Source organism: Salvelinus alpinus, chromosome 12 (genome assembly GCF_045679555.1).
Source record: "Salvelinus alpinus chromosome 12, SLU_Salpinus.1, whole genome shotgun sequence".
Classification (NCBI taxonomy): Eukaryota; Metazoa; Chordata; class Actinopteri; order Salmoniformes; family Salmonidae; genus Salvelinus; species Salvelinus alpinus.
The window spans coordinates 2,655,932-2,677,193 of NC_092097.1; the positions used below are offsets into that span (position 1 = coordinate 2,655,932).

General features: G+C 41.1%; 1 protein-coding gene across 8 annotated transcripts in view; it reads right to left on the reverse strand.

The window, feature by feature from the left end:
* Nucleotides 1-16,211, reverse strand: part of LOC139535357 (receptor-type tyrosine-protein phosphatase T) — a 504,254-nt gene extending 488,043 nt beyond the window's left edge. For all 8 annotated transcript variants that reach the window (XM_071334697.1, XM_071334695.1, XM_071334698.1 and 5 more), the window contains exon 1: nt 15,772-16,211. In XM_071334697.1, the coding sequence (XP_071190798.1) occupies nt 15,772-15,847 (76 nt within the window). In that variant the 5' untranslated portion in view covers nt 15,848-16,211. The remainder of the gene's footprint in view (nt 1-15,771) is intronic.
* Nucleotides 16,212-21,262: the final 5,051 nt, after the last annotated feature.

A 21,262-nucleotide genomic window follows, 5' to 3' on the forward strand; every position in this document is an offset into this window, starting at 1 on the left:
GGCCACTCTAAAATGCGAAGTTTTGTCACACAACACAATGCCACAGATGTCTCAAGTTTTGAGGGAGCGTACAGACTGCAACAATGTCCAACAGAGCTGTTGCTAGAGAATTTAAAGTTAATTTATCTTAGAGAATTTGGCAGTACGTCCAACCGGCCTAACAACCGCAGACCACGTGTATGGCGTCGGGCCGAGCGGTTTGCTGATGTCAACGTTGTGAACAGAGTGCTCCATGGTGGCGGTGGGGTTGTGGTATTGGGAGGAATAATATACGGACAATGAACACAGTAGCATTTTATCGATGGCAATTTGTTCAAGTTCAACGAGAACACTGACATTTTGCCAAGGCAGAGATGAGTGCCCGACACACCGAGATGTGCTTGGACAGCAGTGAACACATAAATTCTGGCCTAATGCCCATTGCCAAATGTCATTAGGCCTGCAGTTTTTGGTGTTTTGTGTAAAAAAATGATCTTTCCATTCACCACTGTTTGGAGGCTGGAAATATGTTGCAAGTGGATGAATGTGCGCAGGCAGCCTGGTAAAAGAGCCATTTGAAGCAAAGACTCGGGAAGGAAGTACATTTTCTTCAAAATATAACTTTGCCCTGTGCTTCTCCGAGCATGGTATTTATATAGCCTAGGCCTATAGCCTATAGTATAGGCTATGGATAATTTTATTGAGACCATACTACAAGTTTCGGTATTCCGTGATAAAAAGGGGGGAGGGGAGGAGGTATGGTCTGTGGAGGATAAAACATTAAGACATTGGACATTTTTCCCCTTTTTGTCCCCCCCTCCCCCTCAATCTCCCTCACCCCATAACACCCCCCCAGCCAGAATGCCTTCAAACACATCTTAAAAGAAAAGAAAAGTCATCGAGTTACAAAAATTAAATGTTACAAAGCAAACACACATCAGCCTAACATTTTCAGGTTATTATGTTATCCTATAGGCCTACTGTATACAATAGCGAAAATAGCAACAAAACAAAAAAACTTGAACGGTGTAGATTGCATTTGATAGCGAGGTCGTCAAAATTGGAGAAGGTGCCATCAATATAGAGGTCATTACACTTGGTGAGGCCATTCCTCTGCCACAGCCTGAAAGTTGAATCCAGTTTAGCTGGAAGGAAGAGGTGATTATTACATATAGGACCATGAAATCTGGGCAATACATTTTTCTTGATACAATTCACTTCACCAGCTAAAGTAAGGTGGAGAATAATCCATCTCTGAAAGTCCAGTTTAAATTAGTTAATAAGGGGAATTAAGTTGCCATCATGGAGGGAAGACAAGGTACGGGTGAAATTGATCCATGAATATTTAAAGCCAGACTTGGACATACGAAATGGAATGGTATCCTGCGGAATTTGTAATGCTAATTAATTAATAGTAAAACATTCACTTTGACTATTTATTTCTAAAACCCGAACAAACGCACCAAATCTTCACAGTAGATCCACTATATCCGGGACGCACGCATCAGGGTCTGATATATAAAAGCAAGTCATCTGCATACAAGGAGACTTTGTGTTCCAGTCCCCATCTGTAAATACTGTGTATTGAGGGTGTGACCTTTAGCATAATGGAAAGGGGTTCTATTGCCAGGGCAAATAGCAGAGGGTACAATGGACATCCTAGGCGTGTGGCCCTTGACAATGGGAAACACTGTGAACGCAGTTTGTTTATACTGACGCCTTGAGTAATGAGTAAAACAGTCAGATCCAGGAAATGAAGTTCACTCAAGTCACATTTTCCCAGTACAGAGAATAAATAGTCCCATTCTACCCTGTCAAATGCCTTCTCTGCATGTAAAGAGATAATTACTTCAGGAACGTCTGAAGATGCAGGAGTGTATGACATTGAGCAGATGCCGATTGTTAGAAAAGGAGTGGTGACCCTAAATAAACCCTGACTGATCCATTGATACGAGGTCTGTCATAGTAGACTTTAATCGAGAGGCGAGCCGCTAACATTTTAACGTCTGCATTCAAAAGTGAGAAAGGTCTGTATGAGCCACACTCATATGCATCTTCGCCGGGTTCTCCATCAGAGATTGGGCTACTCTGGTCCAGGCCATGTTTGAACATTTCAAGAAGGAGTGGTGCCAGCATTTGATTGAGTAGCCATCTGGGCCAGGGGATTTCCCTTGCAATTATTAATTTCAATAGGATTAACTGTCAGAATACGTGAGGTAGCGTATATTTTGGGAATCAGCTGTGAGGCAGATTTGCACTTGAGCCGTTGAGCTAGAAGTCAACCAGCCTTTTCTCCATGCTCATAAACAAAGCTATTTGCGCGGAGTAGATGCTGCTTAGTCTTATCTGTGGATAGTAAATTGTACTGAGTTTGAAGAGCTGATTAATGCTATTCTGGAATTAGACCAACAATACACTAAAGGCCTTTCTTTGTAACGTTCTGGTGATGGAAATTAGTATTTTTGGTCTAGTTCCAGAATGGCATTAATCAGCTGTAGTTGTCGTTTAATTTTCTGTTGTTTTTTGAGAAAAGAGGAATAGGAAATAAGAACAACTTTAAGTGTTTCCCAAAGCGTAACTGGAGAGATCGAATGCATTTTATTTGTCTCAATATGCAGTAAATTGTACTTTCTTATGAATAAGTATTGCTGTTCCCGTTGCCTTAGCATTGAATTTGGAATTAAATATTTGTCCTACCAAAGCTTTACGGAGTCTACCACGATCTGCTGTTCACAGATTCTTGTATGTTTCTTCTAGGAATGCTATATCGGTTTTTAAATTCTTAAGATAAGCAAATACTCTAGCTCATTTAACCGGGCCATTCATTGCTTTGACGTTCCAGCTTGTAAACCTAATAGCCGACTGCAACTCCCACCCCAATATCTGACGTGTCAGTCATTCGAAATGAAAATGACTAAATTGAGTCTGGGGTAGAGATGAAAACCCTGCATTAGACCACCAATCATATGCTGTGATTTAAAAAAGCATGTACCAAAAAGTTGGGCAAAATAACGTCCCCCCCACCCCCCTTACACAAAATCCTCGTAATAATACATCAAAAATAAAAACAGCGCAAAATAAAACTGTCCTATGCTCGCCTCTAAGGCGGACTGCAGGCTTCCCCAAATAAGATCAAACTCCCGGTTAACCATCTGTCACATAACTTAACCTACAAAAGAGGGCTCCCAATTATTAACAGATAAGTCTTTTTCAACGCCAAATTGAAATAGTTTGAACTCAATCATAAACTGTGTTACTGTCAAAAGTCGGGTCACCTGTATCCTCTATTAGCTCGAACAAACAGCAAGAGTAAAAGAAAAGGTTTCTGTTGGTCAAGACTTTGAGCCCATGGGTTGTGTTAGGGGCGTGATCCATGCCTTGTTCCAGCACATCTACGTTCATAACTACAGGGAGTAAAACCTGATACTCAGGTGCAGTGCGACCAAAGCGCGACTGCAATAAAGACAGCAGGGAAAGATCCTGCAAACACGACCAAAAGAAAACAATATCAACAACAGTGGCCAACCAAGATCTTAAATCGATATACTGTATATATCTAAACACAGACTGAAAAAATTAAAGGCATTACACTTGCGAGAAAGCATATGAAAACATTCAATTAACCAGAGTCAAACCCTGAGATTGTAGCATTAATACATAGTCTTGAGAGAGGTGAATGACTAGCTAGCTAGCTAGCTAATGCTAACTTAGCTCAAAGAAAATCATAACAAACCCATGTTAGGTACAACATACATGGCACCACACGTAGCTGGCAAATAGCTTAGCATTAGCTCATTATAATCAGTACAACCTTCAAAAAATTATTTTACACGCATCATAGGTGTCCATTACAATCAATGCAATAATTATTTGTCACCAGAACTTGAAAACGTGAATAAAACTGTAAATACATTATGCTCCATACATACATAAAAACATACATACATACCTACTGTATGCTACAGTAGAAATGACAAAACGATATACAGAAAATAAGGCACTTAATTTGATAGGAATGCACACATGTCCTAAGTTATTATTTGCTAGGAAAACAACAATGCAACAATGCAAGCGCCAGCCAGAAAATGTGCCAGTTCGTGCAATTGTCTGCAAATCACACCTCGCCAACCTGGAGCAGGGCGATGATTAGTTATGCCTCTTATCGCCCATTTGTGTTCACAGCTTTATGACATGGAACAAGATTTTTTTTAAACTCCAGCCAAAGCCTGCACCTGGTTCAGTGTCAAAAACAATGCTTTGGTCACCTTTATCACCGTCCTGGCAGAACTCACAAAGACACTCACTTCAAGTGTTTTTCTTCTACCCAGTGACAGGGCTAGGTCGAGACTTACTGTAGTGTAGTGTAGAAGTATATCTCAGGGCACACGAGCGCCCAAGCCTGACCTTTTCACAAGGGACTAAATAATGTGGCAGGCATTAGTACACTCCGACAAATTGACATTAGCCTAACCAATTAGGGGCATTTAATCTTCCCGCGAAGAAACAAAGCGGGCCATTGGCGGTAGAGGAAGTGTCTGGGGGAAGTGTGCGTGTGAATGCTGGGGAAAGGTTAATGGTCTCTCTGGAGGGAGAGAATGCACAAGGGGTCTTTGTTACCCTTCCAGACGCATCACTCCGACAAAGCCCCAAGTCTTGAAGGAGCTCAGCCAGTTCATTACTGCCAGCTTTCATTCTGCCGGGCTAACATTGACTTAAATGCAATTTAATACTTTCACTTTCCCCTCCTATTTGTCTGCCGCTGTCTTTCTTTAATCCTCAGAAAGGGCGTTTAGACTGTATTTTTCAAATCCCCTTTTGTTAGCCAAAGAGCTGATGCATAGACAAGGTTGACTGGTTGTCTTATTGAGATCCCTTATTTGAAGACGGTGGTTATACAGTATGTCAGTTATAAGGCCTAATAACATGTTCAAGGGAGATTGACGCGGTCCAGAAAGTCCATGAGTAAAAACACCACCCTGATCAGTGTGAACTACAGTGTGCACTTTTAACGTCATACTGAACCATACCTAAGCCAAAGCATGGATGGACACCGTTCTCCTTCACAACGTGCAAATCACTGGTGGCTAAAAAGCTCCACCTGGCTAAGCTAAAGGAGCAGCCGCATGAGACGAGCTTCCAGAATAGACCATTTCTTTCTGACACGGCACTGTCAAGTCCTCGGAAGCCAATAAATTAAGCGATGAAGTCTCTCAAGGCCTGACAAGAGGTAACAGGAAAGGTTAGAAAAGGGCATCTTTGAATGTGCCCCCCACGATGACACAATGTCCTCTCGTGGACGTGACTGAGCCCAGGAGGTGGACCCGTCCCTGGGAACCATCTGGGATCAAAGGCGATGAGCGCTGTGACACCCATTTCGAGAACATAATGGCCAATTCGGTCCTCCGAGCTGGATTGCTATTGTCACTTCATCGACTTCTGGAGAGGCTCGTTTCATTCGAATATACAGTGCATTCGGAAAGTATTCAGACCCCTTCACTTTTTCCAATTTTATTTTCATTACAGCCTTTATTAAATTGTTTTTTCCCCCTCATCAATCTACACAATACCCCATAATGGCAAATCAAAACAGGTTTTTAGAAATGCAATTGATGTCTTTATTGAGACAAATAAAACACATCCGATCTCTCCATCTATGGTTTGGGGAAATAATTTCCTATTCCTCTCTTCTCAAAAAACAACAAAAATTAAACAACAACTACAGCTGATTAATGCCATTCTGGAACTAGACTAACAATACTCCTTTCCATCACCAGAACGTTACAAAGAAAGGCCTTTAGTGTATTGTTGCTCAAATTCCAGAATACCTTTAATCAGCTGTTTTGTTTAATTTTCCACAGATAAGGCTAAGCAGCATTTACTCCGCGCAAGTGGTTTTGTTTACAAGCATGGAGAAAAGACTAGTCGACTTCTAGCTCAACAGCTCAAGTGCAAATCTGCCTCACAGCTGATTCCCAAAATGTACGCTACCTCACGTATTCAAACAGTTAATCCCATTGAAATTAATAATTGCAAGGGAAATCCCCTGGCCCAGATGGCTACCCAATCGAATTTTACAATAAGTTTTCTGCCAAACTGGCACCACTCCTTCTTTAAATGTTCAAACATGGCCTGGACCAGAGTAGCCCAATCTCTGATGGAGAACCCGGCGAAGATGCATATGAGTGTGGCTCATACAGACCTTTCTCGCTTTTGAATGCAGACGTTAAAATGTTAGCGGCTCGCCTCTCGATTAAAGTCTACTATGACAGACCTCATATCAATGGATCAGACAGGGTTTATTTAGGGTCGCCACTCCTTTTCTAACAATCGGCATCTGCTCAATGTCATACACTCCTGCATCTTCAGACGTTCCTGAAGTAATTATCTCTTTACATGCAGAGAAGGCATTTGACAGGGTAGAATGGGACTATTTATTCTCTGTACTGGGAAAATGTGGCTTTGGAGTGAACTTCGTTTCTCGGATCTGATTGTTTTACTCATTACTCAAGACGTCAGTATAAACAAACTGCGTTCACAGTGTTTCCCATTGTCAAGGGCCACACGCCTAAGATGTCCATTGTACTCTCTGTTATTTGCCCTGGCAATAGAACCCCTTTCTATTATGCTAAAGGTCACACCCTCAATACACAGTATTTACAGATGGGGACTGGAACACAAAGTTTCTTGTATGCAGATGACTTGCTTTTATATATCAGACCTTGAAGCGTGTGTCCCTGATATAGTGGATCTACTGAGTAGGTTTGGTGTGTTTGTTCGGGTTAGGAATATAAATTCTCGAAAAGTGAATGTTTTACTATTAATGAATTGGCATTACAAATTCCGCAGGATACCATTCCATTTTGTATGTCCAAGTCTGGCTTTAAATATTTATGGATCAATATCACCTGTACCTTGTCTTCCCTCCATGATGACAACTTAATTCCCCTTATTAACATCTCTGGACTTTCAGAGATGGAATATTCTCCACCTTACTTTAGCTGGTAAAGTGAATTGTATCACGATAAATGTATTGCCCCGATTTCTGTATTTGTTACAATGTCCCCCTCTTTTTCTACCCATGTCTTTTCTCATTTCAGTGGTTAAACTTATATCTTCTTTTTATGGGGTGGTGAGAATACGTAAAGTATTCCTCCAGAGAGATAGAACACACGGAGGACAAGCCCTTACTAACTTTATACAGTAAATGATTACTGAGCAGCAAATATACATATACAACACATTATTTACTGGCTTCACACTCCAGAAACTGACTAGTGTCAACAGAAGCCAACTCCTGTTTCTCTTTGCCAGCTTTAGTCACCTCCAGTATTCCTCTCTCAGCTTCAACCTACACATCCAATCCAATTGTTAGCAGTACTCTTAAACTTTGAACTCAACTCCATCAACATTTTTAATTCTGTGATTTTTTTATTCAATGTCCTATATGTCATAATCACCTCTTCCTTCCAGCTAAACTGGATTCAACTTTCAGGCTGTGGCAGAGGAATGGCCTTATCAAGTGTAATGACCTCTATATTGATGGCACCTTTGCCAATTCTGACGACCTCGCTATCAAATGCAATCTACACCGTTCAAGTTTTTTGGGGGTATTTCCAATTCCGCTGCTGTAAACAGCATATGAAATGTATTTATTAGATTGCTTTTCTAGTTTAAATCGCTGGCACGGAGCCCAATCAAAGTAGATTAGGTCACACACTGCAAATTAAAACACCATCAAAAGAAACTGAAATTATAGCCTAACAATATGTTAACACACATAATAATAGGCCATAGTCTATATACAGTGCATTCGGAAAGTATTCAGACCCCTTGACTTTTTCCACATTTTGTTACGTTACAGCCATATTCTAAAATGGATTCAATTGTTTTTTCCCCCTCATCAATCTACACACAATACCCCATAATGACAAAGCAAAAACAGGTTTTAATCAATTTTAGCACAGTTTTTACAAATAAAAAACGGAAATATCACATTTACATAAGTATTCAGACTCTTTACTTTGTTGAAGCACCTTTGGCAGCGATTACAGCCTCAAGTCTTCTTGGGTATGATGGGTTCAAGTCAAGGCTCTGGCTGGGCCACTCAAGGACATTCAGAGACTTGTCCCAATGTCACCCCTGCGTTGTCTTGGCTGTGTGCTTAGGGTCGTTGCCCTGATGGAAGTTGAACCATCGCCCCAGTCTGAGGTCTTGAGCGCTGTGGAGCAGGTTTTCATCAAGGATCTCTCTGTACTTTGCTCCGTTCATCTTTCCCTCGATCCTGACTAGTCTCCCAGTCCTGCCGCTGAAAAACATCACCACAGCATGATGCTGCCACCACCATGCCTCACCGTAGTAATGGTGTCAGGTTTCCTCCAGACGTGACGCTCTGCATTCAGGCCAAAGAGTTCAATCTTTGTTTCATCAGATCAGAGAATCTTGTTTCTCATGGTCTGAGTCCTTTAGGTGCCTTTTGGAAAACTCCAAGCGGGCTGGCATGTGTCTTTTACTGAGGAGTTACTTCCGTCTGGCCACTCTACCATAAAGGCCTGATTGGTGGAGTGCTGCATAGATGGTTGTTCTTCTGGATGGTTCTCCCATCTCCACAGAGAAAGTCTGTACCACTTTCAGAGTGACCATTGGGTTCTTGGTCACCTCCCTGACCAAGGCCCTTCTCCACCGAGTGGTCAGTTTGGCCGGGCGGCAAGCTATAGGGAGAGTTTTTGGTGGTTCCAAGCTTCTTCCATTTAAGAATGATGGAGTCCACTGTGTTCTTGGGGACCTTCAATGCTGCATAATTTTTTTTGTACCCTTCCACAGATCTGTGCCTCGACACAATCCTGTCTTGGAGCTCTACGAACGATTCCTTCGACCTCATGGCTTGGTTTTTGCTCTGACATGCACTGTCACTGTGGGACCTTATATAGACAGGTGTGTTCCTTTCCAAATCATGTCCAATCAATTGAATTTACCACAGGTGGACTCCAATCAAGTTGTACAAACATCTCAGGGATTATCAACAGAAACAGGAAGCACCTGAACTCAATTTCGAGTCTCTTAGCAAAGGGTCTGAATACTTATGTAAATAAGGTATCTGTTTTTAATTTTTAATACATTTAGTAAACATTTCTAAAAATCTGTTTTCGCTTTGTCATTATGGCATATTGTGTGTAGATTAAGAACATTTCTTATTTAATCCGTTTTAGAACAATTCCGTAATGTAAGAAAATATGGAAAAAGTCAAGGGGTCTGAATACTTTCCGAATGCACTATAGACTAATACAGTGGTCACCAACTTTTTGGTGCACTGTACCTATAAAATCTAATATGAGGAGCACTTTTCCATGGCTACCCTCTAAATCTGAAATAAATGTTTGACGGAGAGGCAGAGACGGCTGCCAGTGCAGCAGCTTTTTGTTCGAGACTTCCAATCTGAGCAGCAATTTGCCGGTAATTATTTCCGTTGACGACAGAAGTAATTATTATCTATTAATCAAGTCTGAATTTACGTTAACCCTCTCTTCCTCTCTGTCCAATTAACGGTACCATTTTTGATGGATCCTGACAATGAGAGTGGGGGAAGAGAATGTGCATGTACTTCTCCATCCATCGCACACTTTGAGGAGGAGGAGAGAGAGAGAAATAGAGAAATGACGGTGCATGCCATTATCGATGAAGATATCTGGCTAGTTGGTGCGGGCTTGTTGGTGTGAGGGTGGGTGGGACAGAGAAAGCGAAGGAGAAGGAGAAAAACAAGGAGAAAGAGAGACAATGGAGAAAGAAAGGTAACAGTCAAAGACGATGGGAGAGCAGAGTGGAGAGAGGAGGCAGATGCTGGATTACTGTACTGTGAGTCCTGGGAGAATTGAGGGCTCACTTCGCAAACATCGCGTAGAAAGACGCCTGCTTGAGAGCTGGAGGATTGTTGAGCAAATCGTAAAAGCACAGCCTCGAGGGGACCTTCCTTATACTGGCACAGTCTCTTGAGTCTACACAGAGGAGCTCCCTCTTTCCGTCTATCCATCCCTTTCATTCTCCATTCTCTCTCATACGCTCTCTCCCTCCTATCTAACCCGAACCTTCCCCTCTTACTCTTCCCTCTCCCTATCTTGCCTCCACACTCTCCTGCTCTCTCCCCCCTCCCTCTCCATCTCCATTTTGCTCACCACTCTGATTTCAGTAGTAGAGTTTCTGCTCCTGTGTAATGAAGAGCTGCTTCCCAAATAGCACACTATTTCCTATATAGTTGCACTAATTTTGACGAGAGCCAATAGACACTCTGGTTAAAAGTAGTACACTATGTAAGGAATAGGGTGCCATTTGGAAAACACCCAAAGTGTGGGGAGATTGGCCTCCTGTGTATGGTCTCAAAATCCTCAGCTTTAGTTTTCCTCTCTGAATAGAATTCCGGCAAGACACAATATAGTGTAAGATGATGGCATGAGATGGATGTCGCTGATTAATTGCTAGCTACAACACTAGAGTTCTTTTTTTAGGGATGATTTGGTATTTCTGTGTAGTCTCGATAACATCCAAACACAAGTCCAACAGTTTCTTTAACGTGAGAACTATACTAATCGCCATCAATTGATTCGAAAATGTCCATATACTGTATGGCGTAGGAATAGAACACATGAAAATAGAGGAAAACAATGTTTGTGGTTTTTTTTCCTAGATAATAGTCCTATTGTGTGTCACTTCCTCGCCAGTCAGGCTTTGATAATTTGTTTGTCCCTTTCTCACACCACAAACAAAGGCGAGAGAGGTGTTTGCTCAAATTACGGTTTATGTCTTAACCTGCTCTGTCAATTCCCAGGTGACAGTACAACGGATCAATTTCCCCCCGTACTTTCATGAATCTCTCAATAATTGGGCAATACCTGTAAATCCAGCGCTGCACAATGAGAAAAACATAATTAAATTGTATCACCTTTTAAACCCTCGGAAACCCCTGTATATCAGGAAACCCCTGCACCGACTCTCTTTTTCTCCATTTCTCTCTTCCTCTCTCATAGCCATCTCCCTCTATCTTCCCCTCTCCCTCATCCTCTCTCCCTCACTCTCTTTCTCTCTCTCATCCTCTTTCTACTGAGTCATTATGTGCTTCGTGCCTTGAAATATCAGGTTAAACTTTGAGCAACTACAGAATGTCAGGTCCCGTATCACAAAAAGTCAGAGTACTGATCTAAGATCAGTTCCCCCCTCAATATTCATTATGATTTAAAGGACAAAACTGATCCTAGATAGTTCAGCACTCTTACTCTAAAACCCTTTCTAAATACAGGCCCTGGTTTTCACCTCAAAGAATATGAGCCTCGGTCAGCAATAAAACCAGGCATTCCTCCTCTGCTTCACAACAAGGTTTTCAGGCATGATATCTAGCTTTTAAGTATGTCATTGAAAAAGAGAGAGAGAGAGAGAGAGACATTCTTCCAGCGGCTTGCACTTTAGCGTCCTGTGGCACAGGCCTGCCCCTGTATTAAGCTGTCATTTAGTCAGGCAAATAGAATAAGTGCTGTGGATTAGGGTGACACAATCATGCAGATAAGCAGACCGCTGGCAAATACAGCTCCATCCACACACAGCAAATGCAGCTCTCTTCTCTGGGAAAAAAAGAGAGAACGTGACCGGGTGGGCGAGCATACTAAACAGACAGTACCGGTGAGTGACAGACAGCTTGTCAAAAAGTGCTCCTGCCACTCTGCTGCCCCGCTGCTGCCACGGCAACACAAGGGGCCAGACGATAACGGGGAGTTGAAAGAAACAATTAGGCTTCTGACAGGTTCTCATGGACTGATTGGGAAAAATCATGTTCCAGATATATTTTTCTCCTTTTTTTACTGTTTTCAACCTTTTTTCTAAAAGGCCCAAAGGAAAGGCATGCGTGTGAAATTCATTAATTCTCCGACAGCCTCCCAACTCATTTGTGCTCTCAGGTGTTTCATTTCTCGACCACTTGAAGTACATTTTTCCCCTCTCTGAAGTTCTGGAGGTGTAGTCGTTTCCCCTATCAGTGCTTGAGTGACTCCCGGTTACATTTGCTGGGGCAATCACAGTTGAATTGCTTGCCACAATTTCTTGTTTGGATGACATCCAGTTTCTTTAACCATCTTCTATTACAATATTCAGACCTCTTTGAAATTGTTATTCAAAATAAATTTTACTTAAATCACAACAGCTAATTTAAAGTTAAAGTGTATGTTTTGCCTACCTGTGGAATAAAGCACAATTATGGAAGTATAGTGACAGAGTAGTACTCAATTAAAAATAACTATACTGAACAAAGAAATAAACGCAACATGTAAAGTGTTGGTCCGATGTTTCGTGGGCTGAAATAAAAGATACACACAAAAAGCTTATTTCTCTCAACTTGTGCGCACAAATGTGTTTACATCCTTGTTAATGAGCATTTCTCCTTTGCCAAGATAATCCAGCCACCTGACAGGTGTGGCATATCAAGAAGCTGATTAAACAGCATGAGCGTTACACAGGTGCACCTTGTGCTGGGGACAGTAAACGGCCACTCTAAAATGCTACAGATGTCTCAAGTTTTGAGGAAGTGTACAATTGGCATGCTGACTGCAGGAATGTCCAGCAGAGCTGTTGCCAGAGAATTGAATTATTCATTTCTCTACCATACGTTGTTTTAGAGAATTTGGCAGTATGTCTAACCGGCCTCACAGCTGCAGGCTTCGTTTAAGCACGCCAGCCCAGGACCTCCACATACGGCTTTTTCACCCATTGAGCATGTTTGAGATGCTCTGGATCGACATGTACACAGCGCGTTCCAGTTCCCGCCAATATCCAGCAATTTCGCAAAACCATTGAAGACGAATGGGACAACATTCCACAGGCCACAATCAACAGCCTGATCAACTCTATGCAAAGGAGATGCGGCATGATGCAAATGGTGGTCACACTAGATACTGACTGGTTTTCTGATCCACACCCATACTTTTTTTTAAGGTACAGTATCTGTGACCAAGATATGCATATCTGTGTTCCCAGTCATGTGAAATCCTTAGATTAGGTCTAATCAATGTATTTCAATTGAATGATTTCCTTATATGAACTGTAACTCAGTAACATCTTTGAAATTGTTGCGTTTATATTTGTGTTCAGTGTAAATAAAATCCCAAGTCAAACCAATCCTAAATAACACCCCTCACTTTTTAGCTTCAGCCATAGTGGAATATCAACAAAACCTAACAGAAATTGTTTATAAATACTCTGGAGCAAACTGAAGTTCACGGTAAACACACATACACACACACACACACACACACACACACGCACACTATCTCTAAGCTGCCAATGTGTGTGTCCTTCCCTAACAGCAGGTTGACATTTATTGTCATGAGTTTTGTCCTGGAGGCAGAACAGTGATTTTCCCTTAGATAGGCCAGCTGCAAAGTCAAAATTGGCTATATATATTTTTTTTGTAATGAAAACAAAAATTGGCGTTTTCGTCTTAATTTAAGGTCAGCGTTAGGCATTAGGGTTAGCAGTATGCCTAATGTTAGGGTTAAGGTTAGGGTTAGTTTAAAAATCTTCAGATATTAGGACTTTGTGGCTGTGCCAGCTAGTGACCACTTTGCAGAGCTGCTGCCCAGAACAAGATTTATGACGAAAAACACGAACCTGCTCCCTAAAATGGAAGGGCTGGCGAGAGGGGCCTTGAACACTGACACTGCATCAGCCTGGAATTACCATTAGTCTGGCAGCACTTGGCTAGCGAGTGTCCTCTCCAGCATACAGAGTGACTGCTGTCTCCTGTTACATTGCAGGTGTTAGGGTGCTGCAGGATGATGTATGCAAAGGAGTGGGGAGCCCTTGGTAATGTATGCAGAGAAGCTACATTTTTCCACTAGATTTCTTTCCTTGGCAAAGGGGCAATGGGCTGCATTCATCACTACTATTTCCCATTGAAATGAATAATGTTGGTTGTCTGTTTTTCTGCTTATTTGGGAGAGTGGTGCTGAAATGCAGATCACTGACTGGCATGATATATCAATTCATAAAAATAAAATAAATATCTACACAGAATATCCTGATTTACAGCAGGGCCTACTGCACATTATATATTAGAGTTGTGTGACTAATGCACATTACCAACAACAAAAGAGAGGTTTCCATGCGTTTGTCCAAGAATTAAGTTTGATTTAAAAAATAAATCAGTCTACCACCAAATCCATATGGAGATATGCATCGGAAATAAATAAAATGGACACCAATCCATAAAGTGTGATCATCAATTTCTACGATAAATAACCACAAACGTAAGTAATAAACTGCCTTAATTTATTTTTAAGAAGAATGGGTATTCCAAGGGTCTCGGATTTAAAACCATCTTTGTCCTTGACTGTTTAGTAAAGTTCTCTTGCGCGCATGATCCTCTGGTGTAGGTGAGCGTAATATAATGATGTGCCCAGAGCGCCACCTTACGGGTGAACAACTCAGCAGGCAGACCGTCTCGAGCTCATGAACACCGAAGTTGGTGGATAAATGAAGATAATTCACTCTGGTCATTGATATTTTTTTAAATGATCAGTTCCGGTCAACTTAACTGTGTGTGTGTCCCATAGACACCCAAGGCAATAGCAGCAGGTTCTGGTCTACTTAATTCATTGACTTTCATTTAACCAGGGAAAAAAAACAAGAAAATAACAGCCAGTGGGGTGTCTCGCTTTCTCATCCGTCTCTGATGAATACTTTTTGTAGACTTGCTCATACACGAGATAAGAAATTCAATCGCACTGAAAAAGTATGATAAAAATTGTGAAACAAATAAAATAAATCATTAGAAATTCGGCCTTTCAGTCTACGGATTTCAACCACGTTCATAAATGTCATGATTATTCCTTTTCTTTTCTTATTTAGATTCGTTTTTCTGTTTATTAACAGTGAATATGAAGAAGGCCTACATTTATTTAATAGTTTTGTTCATTAGGCCTACTATCAGATATTCAACAAGACTACAGTTTGAGAGCAAGAAAAAGCTAACGTGACTGAGACAGCAGTCTGTTCCGTGGTATCAAGTTATTTTAACATTTCCTCTAACTACCGTCATGTTAAACTGTTTAAATATAGGTTACAGCACAAATATATTTTCCACGAAAACTTTTGCCACAATGTACCAATGGGTCTGTCTCACTTATTTCCAATCAAAACCTAATTCCGAATCGCGAGTATGAATATGGGAGGTAGATTATATCCGTACATAGCCTAGGTTATGTTATAGGAATTAGCCTAGTGTATAGTGAAATGTTGTTTAAAAAAAAATAAAAGCAGAGTTTATTCGAGTTGGTCCACGTATAGCCTATTCAACGTTATGCGTAGTTTACTTATTATCACGTTATAAACTACTCCGAAATTACCGCTGCTTTGTGTAATGGTTATGTGGTGAATAGCTTAGCCTATCTGTGTCATAACGATTCTGCATTACAGATACAGGTCAATATTCTCGACTTTGTCAATGTCATGTTTTATAGCCCAGAATACTTGTGAAAAAAAGCTTGACCAAAGCTCCCCAAATTGCGCTTTGAGTAACAAGTGCTCGAACGGCGTGCATTTTGATACCGTGTGTGTGTGTTGCGAGCGTACGTGCGTGCGTGTGGGTTCAAGTATGTAGCCTACAATATTCGAAAATAAAAGTTGGAGACGCAGCATTAACTCCTACGCATGCACCTGCCCACGGTCCCTGCGTATCGCCATCTCCAAAGCACAGGCTCTACTGAGATGAAAGTAGCCTATAGGCTTCTAAGCACTTCCGAGAAACAAGAATACACTTACCTGGAAAGAACTGTCCACATATTAAGTCCAGCAGTTGAAAAAGAAGCGAAGCAATGATGTAGTTCCCTTTGTCCATTTTGTCAGTGACTATTTTACATGCGCGCCTCCCGTCCGTTTACTCGCTGACTGTATACACTGACAGTATCCTCGCATTGGTATTGCAGTGAGGGAGTAGACCTACTGAAAGGCAGTAGACAGCAATCCCGGCTTGATTGTTTGACTTCAATCAGTAACTGATGGCAAGCGGAGTTGAGAACAGATAGAGAAGAGCGAGGAGAGTGGCAGAGCATTCCGATGTTCCCCGGTTCCCTATAGCCTACCTGCCGCTCCGACACGACGTTTGAATCTCTATCTCTGCGTTGGAGTCTTATATTCCGCTGTGCTGGGGCAGAAGAAAGACGTGACAGTGTGCGAGGTATTCTTTCTCCAGTGCTGACACTCACTTCTGATGCCGAAAGTGCGGCTGCTTCCTAAAAAAGAGCAGCCTGTCGTGCGCACAATGAAAGCTTCCCGCGCTTTGATAACCTTTTAGCTATGTCAAAAGTGAGATTTTATTGGCACCCTTGATAAAGATAAGCAAAAAAAATTGTATAAAATAAATAATACAAATACATATTGTATGCTAATATTTTTTGGAAAATTATATTATTTTATACTAATACAATAGATAAACAATAACGAGATTTTGTTTAACAAGTAATAAAAAAATAAAAATAAAAAATAGGGGTCAAAATTATTAGCACCTCTGTTTTCAAAACCTCACTTTGCACGGATAACAGCACTGAGCCTTTTACTAAAAATGTTATGAGATCTTAAACCATTCATAAATGATCTTTCCAGATCCTTGATGTCCTTCATCTGCGTTTATGGACTGCCCTCTTCAATTCAAACCACAGGTTACTTTTTATTTTTTTTACTGAACCTTTATTTAACTAGGCAAGTCAGTTAAGAACAAATTCTAATTTACAATGACGGCTTACCGAGGAACAGTGGACTAACTGCCTTGTTCAGGGGTAGAGGGAAATATTTTACCTTGTCAGCTCAGGGATTCGATCCAGCAACCTTTCGGTTACTGGCCCAACGCTCTAAACACTTGGCTACCTGCCACCCCGTTTTCAATGGGGTTCAAGTCCGGAGACTGAGATGGCTACTGCAAAATATTGATTTTGTGTTCAATTTACCATTTCTTTGATGTAAAATTCAATGCCTCATTATTGCACAAATATGCCTATTTATTGCTCCCTGGCTCACTCTCTCTGTGAGCTGTTGCTTATACTAGGCTATTTACTGACTTCAACCCTCAATTTCACTTATGCTTTTTCAAGATTCGTGATTGCAAAGACTTTTCGACAAGATATTGCAGAATAAAGGGGAGTCGTGAGAAGACATCGACATCTGTAGACAATTGGCTCCATAAACAGTCAATTGTGGATTTCAAAATACTTATTGAAGGATAGCTTAATCATTCAGTTCTTTAGTCAAGACACAAAAGTATAGGCTAATCCTGTGTGTTGATTGAGTTATAATGAATATGATTTTAGGGAGATATCGATCATCGAACTGTCTGGATTACTGTAGAATTGTGTGCTTCAAGTATTACTTCATGCTTTTGAGGGATAACACTCTCCACTTGGGCTGTGGACTTGACCTGACATTTTGACCCGAGATAATAATCTAATTATGAATCAGTCTATTAATACAGTTAATATAGGCTTAAAGACCATTGGTTTTAGGGCTCCGTTGTTGGCCCATTTCAAGGAGGTTGACGTCATAAAGGTATCCTGTGTCTGAGAATCATTGGATGTTGCCCCCTAGAGTTCAAGTCAGACTGTTCAAACCCATCACTGTGCAAGAAATCATTTACTTATTTGAATGCAAATGAGACAACGGGTATTCCGTTCAGCACAGGTTGCATCGAGTCTGTCTCAAACACCTTGACCGAAATATATGAACCAGGCACTGATGCCATCTACCATATAGTGAGCACAGCAGCACGTCACCTTCAATCACACTCCTATTTCAGATGTTCAGAAAATGTTCCGTTCATTTCGGAATAGGAATAAGAACCACTACACCACCTGCATAAAAAAAAATCCTCTACTGTCTCTAAAAATCCTCTACTGTCAAAATGTGAAACCTTATTCCTTCAGGGCCACGTAGCTTGTTCTAATGATCTCACACCAACTACTGTAATATCAGACATTTCTCAAGGTTTTCAGTAGCTAATGAGAGGCTATAGTTTGCATTCAGTATTTTAGATACTTTGAACAACCCCATTGATATGTATCTATATGTTCATAAGCTATAAGCTCCAGAACGGTCAACTGAGCGAATCCCAGGAGCTCAGCCAGAGAGCTATGCTGAGATAACCCGCAGGCCTGCAAAACCTGCAGCATCTGAACATATCAGATAAGATCTCTTGAACATCATCTGCAGTCGAGTGATGCATTTGTTTTATTTGATTCATTTTATTGTTATTTACTCATGTCTATTCCAGATAGAATAACAGATACTGAAGACCAGTGGCGGTCAGTGCCGTTTATGATGAGAGAGTTTATTTATTTTTTCATGAGCATGGTCTTATTTCTCTTGAGCATGTCAGTTGGATGACTGGCATTCATATTCCCTTCACCCAATTCAATGTAACGTCGATAGGTTTAGGCTATTTCATGATTCATGATCAAATGTTCCCTATACCCGTCATGAGGTTGCTACAACCTAGCCTACGAATGAAAGTTTACAACGTAGGTGCACACAGTTCGAGAGAACATTTTTAGATGACAGACAGTGACACATTCAATACCGCTTTGCACACTCTTGCCTGCATCTAGCTCATCTAGGATGTCATCATTTGTCCAACAGTTGCAAACGAGAGTTTCTATGAGACAAATTCAGGTATTTTTATCCCTGTTTCATTTACTTCTGTTTAAGAAACGTTTTTCAACGGAATTGGTGGAATGAATACACCCTTGATCACGCATAAACGCACTTCAGCTTCATAGCAGCCACGTTGTATTCATTCTCAACTCTATGCACTCTTCTCCTCTCACCTTTTGCCTTCGTTTGTGGACTTCAATGAACAACACATCAGCTGTATGTGACCAGGCAAAAAAACCTCTCCCAGCCAAACCATGTTATATCTGCTACACACAGCCTACATCGTTGTCCCCATATTAGCTAAAGTAACGTCCTAGTCAACATAGCTCATAGAACTAATGTGTTAGTTAACCCGCTACAATCATGTAGTGTACAGTGTATAGTCAGTAAGCAGTTACACCGGTGGGCCCTGGTGGCAATAAATTAATAAAACCAAAAGCTTACCTTGACTTGGAAGAGTTCCAGTGGTGTGTTGGATAGTCATAGCCAGCTAGCTAACATAGTATCCCTCGGTTTGAGCCGGGTGTTTGAGTAACTAAACTAGCCAGCTGCATTTGCTTGCTAATTAAGTGAAACTGAAAGTGAAAGTGATCCTTTGATTGGGTGGACAACATTAAAGTTCATGCTGCAAGAGCTCTGATAGGTTGGAGGACATCCTCCGGAAGTTGTCATAATTACTGTGTAAGTCTATGGAAGGGGGTGAGAAGCTAGCTGTCCTCAGGCTACCCTACAGAGTGCTGTTGAGGCTACTGTAGACTTTCATTGCAAAACAGTGTGTTTTAATCAATTATTTGGTGACATAAATATATTTAGTATAGTTTTATCTTTTATTTTTATGAAATTCACTGAGGAGGATGGTCCTCCCCTTCCTCCTATGAGGAGCCTTCACTTCTGAAGACATACAAATGATACAGTTGAAGTCAGAAGTTTACATACACCTTAGCCAAATACATTTAAACTCAGTTTTTCACAATTCCTGACATTTAATCCTCGTAAAAATGCCCTGTCTTAGGTCAGTTAGGATCACCACTTTATTTTCAGAATGTGAAATGTCAGAATAATAGTAGAGAGAATTATTTATTTCAGCTTTTATTTCTTTCATCACATTCCCAGTGGGTCAGAAGTTGACATACACCCAATTAGTATTTGGTAGCATTGCCTTTAAATTGTTTAACTTGGGTCAAATGTTTCGGGTAGCCTTCCACAAGCTTCCCACAATAAGTTGGGTGAATTTTGGCCCATGCCTCCTGACAGAGCTGGTGTAACTGAGTCAGGTTTGTAGGCCTCCTTGCTCGCACACACTTTTTCAGTTCTGCCCACAAATGTTCAATAGGTTTGAGGTCAGGGCTTTGTGATGGCCACTTCAATACCTTGACTTTGTTGTCCTTAAGCCATTTTGCCACAACTTTGGAAGTATGCTTTGGGTCATTGTCCATTTGGAAGACCCATTTGCGACCAAGCTTTAACTTCCTGACTGATGTCTTGAGATGTTGCTTCAATATATCCACATAATTATCCTGCCTCATGATGCCATCTATTTTGTGAAGTGCACCAGTCCCTCCTGCAGCAAAGCACCCCGACAACATGAGGCTGCCACTCCCATGCTTCACGGTTGGGATGGTGTTCTTCGGCTTGCAAGCCTCCCCCTTTTTCCTCCAAAAATAACGATGGTCATTATGACCAAACAGTTCTATTTCTGTTTCATCAGACCAGAGGAAATTTCTCCAAAAAGTATGATCTTTGTCCCCATGTGCAGTTGCAAACTGTATTCTGGCTTTTGTTATGGCAGTTTTGGAGCAGTGGCTTCTTCCTTGCTGAGCGGCCTTTCTGGTTATGTCGATATAGGACTCGTTTTACTGTGGATATAGATACTTTTGTACCTGTTTCCTCCTGCATCTTCACATAGTCCTTTGCTGTTGTTCTGGGATTGATTTGCACTTTTCGCACCAATGTACGTTCATCTCCTTCCTGAGCGGTATGACGGCTGCGTGGTCCCATGGTGTTTATACTTGCGTACTATTGTTTGTACAGATGAACGTGGTACCTTCAGCCATATGGAAATTGCTCTCAAGGATGAACTAGACTTGTGGAGGTCTACAATCTTTTTTCTGAGGTCTTGGCTGATTTCTATTGATTTTCCCATGATGTCAAGCAAAGAGGCACTGAGTTTGAAGGTAGGCCTTGAAATACATCCACAGGTACACCTCCAATTGACTCAAATTATGTTATGTCAATTAGCCTATCAGAAGCTTCTAAAGCCATGACATCATTTTCTGGAATTTTCCAAGCTGTTTAAAGGCACAGTCAACTTAGTGTATGTAAACTTCTGACCCACTGGAATTGTGATACAGTGAATTATAAGTGAAATAATCTGTCTGTAAACAATTGTTGGAAAAATAACTTGTGTCATGCACAAAGTACATGTCCTAACCGACTTACCAAATGTATAGTTTGTTAACAAGAAATTTGTTGGAGTGGTTGAAAAAACTAGTTTTAATGACCCCAACATAAGTGTATGTAAACTTCCGACTTCAACTGTACATGTAAACATTCGTAGCCTGCTACCCTAACTAGACATGCTCAGAGCATGGGTAGAAACTCATAAGCCTCACAT